General features: G+C 39.7%; 2 protein-coding genes across 4 annotated transcripts; both read right to left on the bottom strand.

Moving 5' to 3' along the window:
• Positions 1-867: 867 nt before the first annotated feature.
• On the bottom strand, positions 868-4,526 carry snx10b (sorting nexin 10b). The gene is given in 6 exon segments (XM_047361275.1): positions 868-2,278; positions 2,281-2,339; positions 2,498-2,707; positions 2,890-2,991; positions 3,096-3,196; positions 3,269-4,526. Coding segments are annotated over 6 exon segments (633 nt in total). The 5' UTR covers positions 3,362-4,526; the 3' UTR covers positions 868-2,210.
• A 1,429-nt stretch (positions 4,527-5,955) lies between these two features.
• On the bottom strand, positions 5,956-12,039 carry cbx3b (chromobox homolog 3b). 3 transcript variants are annotated; one of them, XM_047361277.1, is made up of 5 exons: positions 11,826-12,039; positions 11,378-11,518; positions 11,112-11,268; positions 10,403-10,557; positions 5,956-6,089 (listed from the first exon to the last, which is right to left on the bottom strand). In XM_047361277.1, exons 2-5 carry the CDS (start codon positions 11,515-11,517, stop codon positions 5,969-5,971), a joined length of 573 nt encoding a protein of 190 aa, XP_047217233.1. In that variant the 5' UTR covers position 11,518; positions 11,826-12,039; the 3' UTR covers positions 5,956-5,968. The 3 variants fall into 3 exon arrangements, with proteins under 3 accessions (XP_047217233.1, XP_047217234.1, XP_047217235.1); XM_047361278.1 differs by having other exon boundaries at positions 11,841-12,039; XM_047361279.1 differs by lacking the exon at positions 11,826-12,039 and adding an exon at positions 11,660-11,807.
• Between the last annotated feature and the right edge of the window lie 560 nt (positions 12,040-12,599).

The following is a 12,599-nucleotide window of genomic DNA, read 5'->3' as shown; positions in this document are numbered from 1 at the left end:
GTTAGTTCTGAATTTATAATGAACCCCTCAGCTGCTGCACAGAGTAACAGCTAATCTAATTAGCTGTGCAGAAATGTCAGCCTGCCTTCACTTAGTGGTCATTACCTCTGCATAAGCATGGCTGTGCTAACTTCTATGTGATCTGCACACACACACACACACACACACACACTTGTTTTGCTATATGTAGTGAGGACCATGTGTTGACTCCCATTGATTTTCAGTCATTTTCAACCCTTTCTATGCCCTAACCCTGACAATAACCCTTAACCTAACCATTACCAGGTCATGCCTAACCCTAACCTTAACCTAAACTCAATTCACATCTTAGTCCTAAACCTAACCGTTAGCAAAATAGGTCGTGAGGACCAGCAAAATGTCCTCACTTTGGTACAAACGGCCCTCAATTTGATGGTGAAATCGGGAAAATGGTTCTCACTGTGATGCCAAGACAGGAACACACACACACACACACACACACGGTAACAGAAAAGGCTAGATGGAACAGGCTCAAGCGAACACAAAGCGAGGGAGACAGAATAAAGGAGCGGCCTGTCAGCACAGCTGGCATTTTGCTCTGAAGATAGCGATGTTTCCTGTCTTACTGGTGGCCTTCTCAGACAGGAGTGAGTCCACTGGGAGTCCAGAGGACCTCCTACCAGTCACACACCTGACAGGGGGGCTGTGGTGAAGCTCTGCTGAGACCCTATTAAACATGTCACACTGCTAATCACTGCAGTGGCCACCAGATGACAAGCTCGCCACACTCAGAACCTGTACAGTGGCATCAAGTTGTCACTGCCTGAGATATTATACTGTTGTGTTCACATATTGGGACACTTTCATGGTATGAATGAGCAAAATTGGTGACGCTTCTGTCAGTATCCGTTTATGAAGCAACAATACACCATGTTTGTGAGAAAGATAAATGTACAAACCGTGACAACACTGCCACCTTCAGGGGCAATATCGTTACAAATTTCCCACCAAGCTTACAGGATATCACTACCACAAAACAAAATGGATGGTATAATTCTCTTACAAAAGTATTCACACACCTTGAACTTTTTTACACATTTTCTTTCAACAACAAAGTTTAGTATTTTAGTTGTATTTTAGGTGACAGATAGACACAAAGAAGTAGAATAATTGCTTCCCATTTCACATAATAATTAGGAAGTATAAGGAAAATGATCTTAAAAATGTTTCACAAATACCAATGTGAAAGTGTGGCATGCATATGTATTTACTTACATTTTATAAAACAACCTTTTGCTGCAATCATAGCTGCAGGTCTTTTTTGGGTATGTCTCTATCAACTTTGCACATTCAATAACTGAAAATGTTACCCGTTTTCTTCTAAAAGTAGCTAAAACTCATTCAAGTTGGATGGAGAGCCTTTGTTAACATTGATTTTGAAGTCTTGCAACAGATTCTCAACTGTATTTAGGTTGGTACTTTGACTGGGCCAATTTAACACATGAACATGCTTTGATCTAAAACCATGTAGCTCTGGCTGTATGTTTAGGGTTATTGTCCTGCTGGAAGGTGACCCTCTCCCCCAGTCTCAGATTTGTTTCATCTAACAGGTTTTGTTCCTGTATAGCCCTGTATTTAGCTCCATTCATCTTCCTATTCAAATCTGACCAACTTCCCTGTTCCTGCTGAAGAGAAGTAACCCGACAGCATGTTTCATTATGGGGATGGTGTGTTTATTGTGACGTGCAGTGCGTTTTTTGGTTTTGTTTTGTTTTTTTCAGCCATTGTTTTATAAGCTAACCCTGCTTTAAGCATTTAGTTGCCTTGGAACCTATTTAATGGTATCAGAGTAAAGGGGGCTGAATATAGTCACAGACTTCACTCACTTCAGATCTTTAAATGTTGAAAACCAGCTATTTTTCTTCCATTTTACAATAACATGATACTTTTGGTTGTTCTATGACATGAAATCCCAATCAAATACACAAAGGTCTAAGGTTATAACATGAGACACTGTGAAAACGTTTGCAACTCATTATTTACACAGCACATACATTGAGTGTAAGATCAAATTAATCACAGATTTACCAATTTGGGCAAAACAAAATCACTCAAAAGTGAAAACATTTTGCAGGACAGGGTAACAGATAGCGTTTTCTAGGTCATTGCACATCCAGGGAGATATGAATCAAGTAAACAGATTCAAGCTTTTGTTCAGTAGTTTTTAGTCCTCATGCAGAACCAGACGAGCAACTAAGGATCTCCTCTTGGCAGATCCCCCTCAGATCAAGTGTGGTTGGCTCTTCGATTTATTTAATACCATGTCTTTATTCTTGGGCCTTGGCTCTCTGCACTCTGAGCTGCAAGAACACAACAAACAGCAGAGTTTATTACAGTGGAATTACGAGGTGTGTCTTAATTCGTTGTGTGACTGTTATATTTCTGTTAATGCTTTGTAGGTTGTTGTAGGAGCAGTTTTTTCCCTGACCAGACTGTGGAAAGTACAGTTTTACATTACCTATCTGAGTCAGAGTCACAGGACACACTGAGGTCCCTCTGCAGATCCTCCTCTGAGTGAAATCTCCTCAGGGTGCTGTTGTGGACAGCCTGGGCTACTGAGAAACTGGTCTTCCCGGCAACACAGGCCTCTATTTTGGAAACGCTCAGCTGGGACTGAAGGAAAAGATGCAGGCAGCTGTCAGACAGCACCAGATTGCTCAGGAGGATTCTGAGAAAATGAGGAAATAAACCAATAAGGATCTTCCATGTGGAAGATCAGGCGTGCTGCCTGGGGATGTGAAAACAACAGTCCTGTGGTTTGGAGCTGGTGGAAACTAGTGCATACCAGTTTGGTCATGTGCTGTGGTGTGTTAGACTAATAAATGTACTGCTATGTAAGGGTGTTCTTACTTTTCCAAAAACTTCTGGAGTCCTTTCATCCGATCTGCAACCTGCTGAGCATTGTTCAGACTGAAGAAGGGGTTTTTGGGTGGAAGCTGTGGTAGCTGTACCCTACAAAACATTCAAACAAATGAGAAGTATTTAGCAGATCAAGTTTAATATGAAAATTGAAACCTTTTTCTACATAAAACGTATCAAATTACATATTTACTTACATTAGTAATGAATTTGCCTGCAGTTTCTGTCTGAGCCACACAAACTCACTATACCTTCTCCTCACTCTCGAGGTCTTTTTGGTGAAGAACACGCTGTTGGTCTAAAAATAGACCAGTAACACAGTTATTACAATTAAAATAACTGAAAGGATCTTCTCTGCCATCATACTTACATGCAAACAAATCTCATAGTCTATGTAGGCATGCCAGAAGTCATTCTTTTGGATCCGCGGGTCTCGCACCCAGACACTGATGACCTGCTGCATGGAGAAGGCAGGAGAGACACCGGACTGAAATGAATGAACCGTGTTGTGAAATAAAGAGGACGGTTTTTATGAGTAGATAGAGGAAGTGCAATGACAAGCCCCAAAAAGAAAGAAAACAACAGGAGGAAATTCCCACAATTGTCCTGTCTTGCTTCATACACAACATAAAATTATTTTACTGCTGTTTATGGGGTCTGGATTTAGTGTGTTCCTCATTTTTTTAAATAAACAAAATGTGAATAAGAGCTACCTGATTTTCAGTGCTTTCAGTTTCTTCTCGCATAATCTAAAATGTGGAAAAGCCTGAAAGTCCCTAACCCAGACTGATAATGCTGTGCGCAGCATTGTGCTTGTGCCTTTTATTTCCACTTTAACTGCCTAGGAGCAAAGGTTTCCCAACACAGTCACAAGACAGACACAACAGTCAAGTCAAATCTATAAAACACTACTGTATTTACAGCCCCTTACGGGTATTTGCAAAAGTAATCAATTGCTTTGTTCACATTTTGTCACATTGTAACCACAAATTTCAATTTTTTTGACAGGATTTTATGTGACAGACCAACACAAAGTAGGGCGTTATTGTAAAGCAAAAGGAGCTTTGAATGGGCCACTCTAAGAGATAAATATACTTTGATCTAAACAATTAAACTGTACCTCTTGCAGTATGTTTAAAGGTTGTCTTCCTGCTGGATTAAGGACCTCCACCCCAATCTTAAATCTTTTTTACAGTTTCTAAGAGGTATGCCTCCAGGACTCAGTTTTGCTCCATTCTGACCAGCTCTGCTGACAGCATGATTCTGCCACTACCATGTTTCACTGTGTGGATGGTGGGCTCAGTTATATGAGTGTTAGTTGTCCTCCCTATGTAGCAATTTGCATGTAGGCCATATTGATCTCACATCAGTGGATCTCTGCAGCTCCTCCAGTTTTACCATGGGCCTCTTGGCTGCTCCTTAGATTAATATTCTGCCTGGATTGTCATTTTTAAGCGGCAAGTTTGGTATGTTATTTTATACCCCAACACTGCTTTAAACTTCTCCAAACCTTATCCATGACCCATCTTACTAAGTCTTAGAATGCTGTGCAGAGAAATCTATCAATTAGCTAACTTCTGAAGCCAATTGGTTGTATTGGATTTTATTTAGGGGTATCAGAGTAAAGGGGGCTCAATTGAACTGCATACCACACTTCTGACATTTCCATTTGTAAAAAAAGGCAAAAAAATATTTTGTGTTGGTGTATAACATAAAATCAAATAAATCAAATAAAGCTGAATGTTTGAGGTTGCAATATGAAAAAGTTCAAGGTGGATGAATACAGGCCCCAACTTTTTTTCAGAAGGAAATTAACCCAAACATGTAGAGCTAATGGTGCGATTGAGGTGACTCAAGACGGGACAAATAAGTAAGAAATTTTTTATTTGCAGACTTCACAGATTCAGGTCAACAGTAACAGAAGATCAGCAGGTGAGTTTAAGGAGGTTTAAGGTTCAACTGGGTGTCCCATAACAGTCATGGGAGATATGTAAAGTCACATCAGTGCCATCAGAACACAGTTATCTACTACAAACAGCTGAGTCATTACAGCAGTGACTCAGCTCTGTTTAAATTTACAGTCTCTTACCTAAAGTGCTACATTTAGTAAATCCTTTACAGGTGCTCAAAGGTAAAATATTTAAAGGAATCAAACTCGGTTTAGTCTGAATGATTCTACCACGACTTCAATTTAGATGAAAAGATCAAGTTGGTCTGTAAAACTTCTAGCGCCAGAGAAAGTGCCGGAGTGACTTGAGTTATTTTTTTTGGCTGTATGCAGCAAAGAGTAACACAGCGCTGCCCCTCTGCCACTTGTTTCTGCACACTTATGATCAGCTGGCTGAAACAAAGCTACTACACCTTTATCTCGCTTAGAAATAAGTATGTTTGTAAAATTCAAACCAAATCCAAAACGTACTGCCTGTAACCCAGGCTGCAGATTGGTGAATCAGAAAATATGGGACTTTTAGTTTTTACATTTTAAAAATCAACCTCAAAGGTCACACATAGGGTTTTTAATTTACACCATATATATTTAAAAGAAATGGTCAAAAACAGGGTTAATTTTAGTTTAGCACGGACTTGCAGTTAGCTCACTCTGCTAACGATAAACACAGCATAAACTTAAAGGTCCGTCTTGCTAAACAGGTTTAAAAAAGCAAAACATCCTAACAATATCTTGAAACCAAAATACGTCCACAGTGACCAAGTCTGCTACATAATCACACAACAGGAACGCAGCAACAGGTTAGTCAAATATAAAATAAAAATCCGCTGTTCTGAACTAAAGTTAGTTTTAGTCTTCATTTCTGTGTTCTCAAAGGGAAAGTGACTTCACCGAGCACCACAGAGCTGGGAGCGATTTAAACCCCTATCCCCAGCTGAGGATCCTGCAGCTGCCAGAGTCTGAAACTCCACCTGAAGCAGAACGTGATTTCACGCCATGTGCCTTTAATGTCAGCTGATGGAGGACACTTGATGGAGGAGAAACTAAGCTTTAGATGGAAGAGCAGCTGTCTATCAACAGTCCTCAGCACACAAAACACCCATTTTTTAAATTTTTTATTATTTACTGCTCCTCGTCCCCGCTGTGCCAGGTCAGCTTCTGCTCGTAGAAATCAATGACCACCTGGGGACATCTGGCGCTCGCTTCGCGGGCCGACAGCAGGGCAACATCATCAGAGTTCTTCCTGTGGGGGGAAAGGCAGGAGAGAAAATGCTGATCCAGCCTTCTACTTAAACCAGTAGTTCACTTCTACATGTTGTAGCACTTTTTTAATTTATTTTTTATTTACTGTTTTAAATATTTGTCTTTAAATCTGTCACCCATCAAGTTGGCAGTGATATAGACATGATGACAGGTCTGAAGTGGACTTCCTGTCCAGATTTGTAGATGTTAGAGTTAGTTGATGAGCCTGGGGGACATTTTAACAAATTTCAATAGGAAGACTAGTCGTCTTGCAATCTCAGAGTTGTGAGTTTGGGTCCAGCTTCCCTCCCTTCCACACGATGTGAGATCGGGCAAGGCACTGAACCCCAAGCTGCCTACCAATCTGCATGCTGGTAAGTGTGAGTGGGGGAAGGTGGCTCCAGTGTAAATCCACCCTGAGGGGTCCGAATGAATAGAAAATGCTTCAATCCATTCACCATTTTCAAATAATTACTGAAATCATTTACATACATATTTTATATATTGGTCTTTTTAAAAACAATAATGAAAGGTCAGATTACCCTTTCCAAAAACAAACAAAAAAAAAACATTAAAAGGGACTTCTGAAAAATTACCTAACAAATAAAAAAATAAAATCAATGTTGTAATCCTTTTCTATGGCTCAAACGACCTCACAAACCTGTCATTTAGATCTCTTCATTTGCATATTTGAATACTTTGATGAGATTTTGTAAAGCAACAATCCTGTATCTATAAAATTACTATAAAAAGACTAAAAGGTTTCGGGGGTCCGACAGAGGTCCACTGGATTGAAGTCAGGTGACTATTTAGACTTTTCCAACATGTTTGATCTCTGCTGAGAAAGGAGCAGCGTTGCATTTTCATGCGGCACAACTGGATTTCTGAACCAGAAAAAGTGAATGATTTAATCTTTTAAAGTCCACACATTCACTTGACTTCTAAAAATAACTTCGTAATCAGTAAGGAACTTTGGACCCTCATTATTAATAGTGAGCTCTGGCTTGTTGGGTAACTCCAAAAATAACAAAAATGGCTTGAACTATCTAGCTTAATACATCTGCAAAGAAACTAGTGACAGTTTGTTCTACCAAACTTCAAACTAGTTTGGTTTGTGTCAGAGACAAACAGGGACACATTTTAGTGAATCCAAATGATCAAACCAGGGTTCTACACACAGATTCTTCAGTGTTATATTTATGGATGACCTTTGGAACGAGAAGCTGTTCCTCCAGGTGAAATGCAGCTATGAACTATTAACTAGAGACTACATGTTGGCCATTTAGCCTTAAAGTTTTAAAACTGCTAACATCTTCTGTCAAACCATTTTTATCCTTACTTTTTTTTTTTTTACGAATTGCCGTAGAAAAGTGTCAGAGTAACTTTTTTTTTTGCCTGTATGCAGCATAAAGTAACACAGCGCTGTCCTTCTCCCACATGTTGTTGCACACTTCTGATCAGCTGGCTGAAAGAGTGCAACTACACTTTTACCTCGCTTACAAGACAGAAAAATCTGAAAATATTTCCAGTCCTGAAACAACACAGAGTGGGGTGTTGTGCAAACTAAAGGAGTGCCACTGATCACTCTTAATGACGTTTTGGGACTACTGTTCAGAGCCATGACTGCAGGTTAGCTACCAGAGCAGCTAGTCCGGTAAATTAACTAGCTAATATTAGTTTGTTATACCTCCAGTGTCCAGTGTCTCTATAAGGAACAAAATGGCTACAAGGTTCATTCTGCTAAATAAACACTTTCATTGCTAAATTTAGTAGCTGTTGATTCTGTAATTTTGCTTAGATTATGCATTAAAATCCAAATATTACTGCAAGTTATAGATAATATAACTGAAATAATTATTAGGTTTTATTATGTCAGCAATATTTGCTACTTCTCTGCTTAAAATCAAGTTAAACATTTAATTTTAAATTTTTGTAAAAATACAGTGATCCAAAAACTGACATTTTATTCAGAGTTACAATACAATGAGAATGTCATTCTGGCCAATATTTACTGGAGACAACTATCAAAGCACAAATACCATCAGAAAGACAGAATGGGTTTGAGAAATACTCTTTGTATTATTTGTTAACTTTATTATTAAGCCCTTTGTTTAACCAGTTGGGTTCTGGTTACATCTTAAACCCACTCAAACATACTTTTTACAAGATGTCTGGTAAACAGTTCTGTACAAACTCGCCCTGTCCGACTGTACTGGAACGAAGTGATGAACATCTAAAGAAAGTGTCATCACTGCTAAAGGTGCTATAACGACGTGAATTCAAATAATTCTACACTACGAAGTGGAAAAACTTTGGCACACATCTCGGGATGTTTGGACATCTGTCAGTATTTAGTTCACTGGAGAGGAATCAAGTTGAACCAATCGAGTTCTTGTGGGCTAAATTCAGATGTTTTGCATATGTGCAAACACACCTAAAATAAATGTGATCAGCAAAAAGATAGTTTAATCTAAAATTTCAATTCCAAACTATAGTTGGCCCTTAAACCCAGAAGCTGTCCTGTAATGTCAAGCGGGAATGAATAATCATCATTTCTGATGCAGCAATCTCACAGCGGTTTAAAACAATCTTCTTATCAATATGCAAACAATTCCCATCCGGATGTTGAGTGTTGGAAAACTCAACCTAATCTTGCACAATTCTTTTTAACTTGTTTTGACTGGTTTAGGTTTAGCTTCCTGGTACACATGGCCAGGCATGGAAAACAATCCCTGAAAGCCTCACGTCTCTTGGGTTTAAACAGCTTCTGTCTGCCAGTGAGTCAAACGTGTCCAAAAGAACCAAAAGTTTTACAAATATAGACTTTCCCTGAATGTTAAGTAGAAATAAACAAGATATTTTGTGATGTTTCCACTCTTAGGCTATACAGGCAGTGTTTTTCTAAGTTTTACTTGTTGGTCGTATTTGTTTTTTTCTTAAATTCGGCACCATTTCATCAAAGACTGAACATTACCGGCCTCAAAATGGGGAATGAACATGAGGAAGTTATGATAAAGTGCAACTAACTGTACAGTCACACATAGCAGGAAGTTCATTTTCTGGAACACAGTTAAGTAAAAATAAAAACACAAAAGCTCATCTGCTGTGGTCAGGTGTGCTTTAAAAAGTCTGTCACTGTGGAAAATATAGAGGGGATTCCAGCAACATGTTAGGTAATAAAAGCAAATTTGAAAAATCCTAACATGAGAGCAAAGGGAAGCGCGAGTCCACTGGGATTTTAGTTCTAAGCACCCGTTCCCTTGCTTTCCTGACCATCGTACCACAATGCTACTACCACAGGTATCACATCTGCAGTACGAGGTTTTTGATTTTGTGTGTACAGATACACATCTAAATGTTGCAGGACACCAGCTACCAGTTTAAGAGCCCTGTTATAAATCATATGAGCAACTGCTTGCACCTTCTCCTGCCCCCACATCTCTAAATACAATGCCAGGTATTCTCTGACAGCCTGACAATTACATCAAGCATCTCAACTACAACCTGAAAAACCTTCATTCTCCCAGCATGCTGTGTTTATGTGCCCTGTAGAACTGTGTGTGTTTCTCCTGGAAGGCCTAGAACATAAAGATCGCAACACATACCAATCTCTACTGGCAAGGATTCTGGATATTGTACTTTTTTCTGCGGTGGGGAGAATAGATCGTCTCCAACAGTGTTTTGGTGAGATCCTTTTTCCTGTGGTCAGAACTGTGCTGCTTTGCACATAGCGGAGATGATGCCAAATGCATTGCAGTAAAGTACTTAGTGCGCTCCCAGAGTGGGTGTGGTAGGGTTGGCGTAAGGCCAGTCTGACCCGTCTGTGAACAGCGATCCATGTAGATGAACGTACGTAGACTGCTTCTACAAGGCTCCTGAATGCAGCCCCCGCAATAATGTACCACCATGATATGAGAATGGAGCTTTTGTGCATGCTCGAATCAATCAAGGATCTCTCGTGCTCCATCATGCATTATGGGGAGGGACATACATAGTTGATGCACCCCAGAAGACGTCTTCTAGATCCTGTAGAGACCATCCACGCTCTGGCTTACTGTTAATATCGTGATGCATTAAAGGGGAGTTTAACATTATCACTTCAATAGTAAACTTCATATTTAGAGTTTTACTGCAGCATAAATAATACCTTCATCATTCTGACACAAGATGCCGAGTTAACTTTGCACAAGCCTCAAAGTCTGCCCTGCACTTCTAAATGTAAAAAATATGTATACTTCTGACACCATATATACATTGTGGCCCAACGCTGGCAATTCATGCTGGAACAGTGTAAAGAGGAAGCTAAGAAGTTACCATTTGACTAAGAACATGAGCTCTCCCTTTCTGTCCGTGGAGCCGATGATGCATTCGGGCTCGAGGTAATTGCTGAGGTCAGTGGGGGCGTCTGATTCCACATCATCTGGCTTTAGGACGCTGTCGTTGCTCTGCTGCTGGGACCGCACACAGGACTACAGTGGGAATAACAAAGATAAACATCGAACAGCAGTTAGAAGAAACCATGGAGTAAAGAACCTGCGAGGATGTGGTCTTAACAGGATTCCCATAAATCTCTATGATCAGAATTCCACACTTTTCCAGATTCAGTTTCCAATCTTTTCAATGGATAGATTAACTTTCCTGACACACTCTTACCTTCAAGAATACACACTTAATTTAAGTGTAGCAGAATTATACACATACATACATACATACATATATATATATATATATATATATTTTTTTTTTTTTTTTAAACACACAAGCCAATACAAAAAGTTTAAACTGCTTTCACTTTCTGTTTTATTGCTAAACCACCTTTGCTATCTAGTTTCACGCTGTAGCAGAAACAATATCTGCAGGACTGGTCAGCTGATATGATTCTTCTTCCTCAATTTTCTTCAAATTTAAGCAATGCTCAAAATATTAAACACTGAATCTGTGCCGTTTTTCCTTACATTAAGGATGTTAACACGGAAACAAGAACAAGGATAGCTGTTTCCACCACGTTTTCACTCAAACTCACAATTTCCGTCTCCTGCTCTGCCATTTCTTCTTTGGGAATGAACTGCTGCTCGCTTTGCTCCTCTTCAGCCTCGCTGGATAGATGTGCGTCTCTCAGAAACTCGTCAATAAGCCCAGGACAGTCCAGGTTGTCCTCAGGCTCCCACGTGTTTTCTGCACTGTGGGTTACACGCAGGAGAAGGAGGAGGAGGAGGAAGAGGGAGTTCGTTTCACAATCATGGGCACAAACACAAAAGTCACTGACAGGCTCTGCAGCGTCTCACTCACTCGGTGAAGCCTTTCCACTTCAGGAAGTACTCCACTCGGCCATTAAAGATTCTCCGGCGAATTATTTTGTCCACCACAAACTCTTGGACTTCTGTAGTCTCCTCAGTCTTCCTCTGTTTGGCTGTCTGCTTCTTTCTCATCCTGCACAATTTAAATATATATGTAATAAATATGTGAAAGTATTCGTTTCTATCGACTATTTGATATTTGCATAAAAACATGGCAGTGATCATTATGCTGTGTCCTTCAGATAATGATTATTATAGCGCGCCGCCGCTCCACCTGCTGTTTCAGTCCTCTTACTTCACTTCGACACAAACATGTCAGTATCCACATATGTTCACTCCCACACTTCATACATGAGCCTGATTCTCAGACAGCAGCCCGACCACAGGAATGCAGCAGACCCAGCGTGATGGACCACATGACACAATGAACATGAACGTACGCTCTTGGTGTTTACTTATTCTCTGCGGACAGTCTTCCGCGGCGCTGCCGTGCTTCTGCTTCTGCTCTGCTTCGGCTTTGTGCGAGAGGCTGCGAACTGCACGCACACAGCGCCGTCGACGCCGCTTCGTGCGCAAACGAGTCGGTTTGCGCGTTTTTATGTGATCGAAAACAACTTTTTCATGAATGAGTTACAATTAAAGATGGCCGTTGATGCTCAGAGGAAGTGGTTGCCAAGGGAAAAGGTCATGCCAGGAAAACCGGGAGGAGACCACGGGGACGCGCACGCCGCCGACCAATCAGAGGGCAGTCCGCTCCGCTTTGTTCGTCTGTTCCCGTCCAGCGGTCCGGAACTGCCCTGCCACCCAGGGGTGTCGGCTGGGTACAGCAGGGAGCAGTTCTACAAGTAAATATACAAGTAAATGTACTAGTAATTATATATATATATATATATATTTATATATATATATATATATATATATATATATACTTTTTTTGGGGGAGGCGATTTTCGCAGGTGATTTTAAAAAGTGTTTAATGAGCAAAATATCTACATACGTCTAATAATAAGGGGGTAAAATAAAGTAAAAATAATAATATTTATAATAACAATATTTATTTATTTAACTAAAGTAAATAAATAAATATAGTAAATTAATCATAGTATTATATTATATGATGTTATATAATTACATTATATAATGCACAAATTTATATTAAGTTTTTTATTCTAATTTCTAATTTTAAATATATGAATTTTAAATTGATATAAAAG

This window comes from Girardinichthys multiradiatus, chromosome 3, assembly GCF_021462225.1.
Source record: "Girardinichthys multiradiatus isolate DD_20200921_A chromosome 3, DD_fGirMul_XY1, whole genome shotgun sequence".
Taxonomy (NCBI): Eukaryota; Metazoa; Chordata; class Actinopteri; order Cyprinodontiformes; family Goodeidae; genus Girardinichthys; species Girardinichthys multiradiatus.
Note: the sequence above shows the minus strand (reverse complement) of the source record. Positions and strands in the feature narration are given on the sequence as shown.

What these genes read in the sequence shown, in the direction of transcription:
- cbx3b (XM_047361277.1), bottom strand. Translation starts at nt 11,517, where the DNA reads ATGAGAAAGAAGCAGACAGCCAAACAGAGGAAGACTGAGGAGACTACA. An exon ending in AAGTGGAAAGGCTTCACCGA is followed by an intron (nt 11,269 to 11,377) that starts GTGAGTGAGACG and finishes TGTAACCCACAG; the next exon opens with TGCAGAAAACACGTGGGAGC. An exon ending in CTCATGTTCTTAGTCAAATG is followed by an intron (nt 6,090 to 10,402) that starts GTAACTTCTTAG and finishes TTCCCCCCACAG; the next exon opens with GAAGAACTCTGATGATGTTG.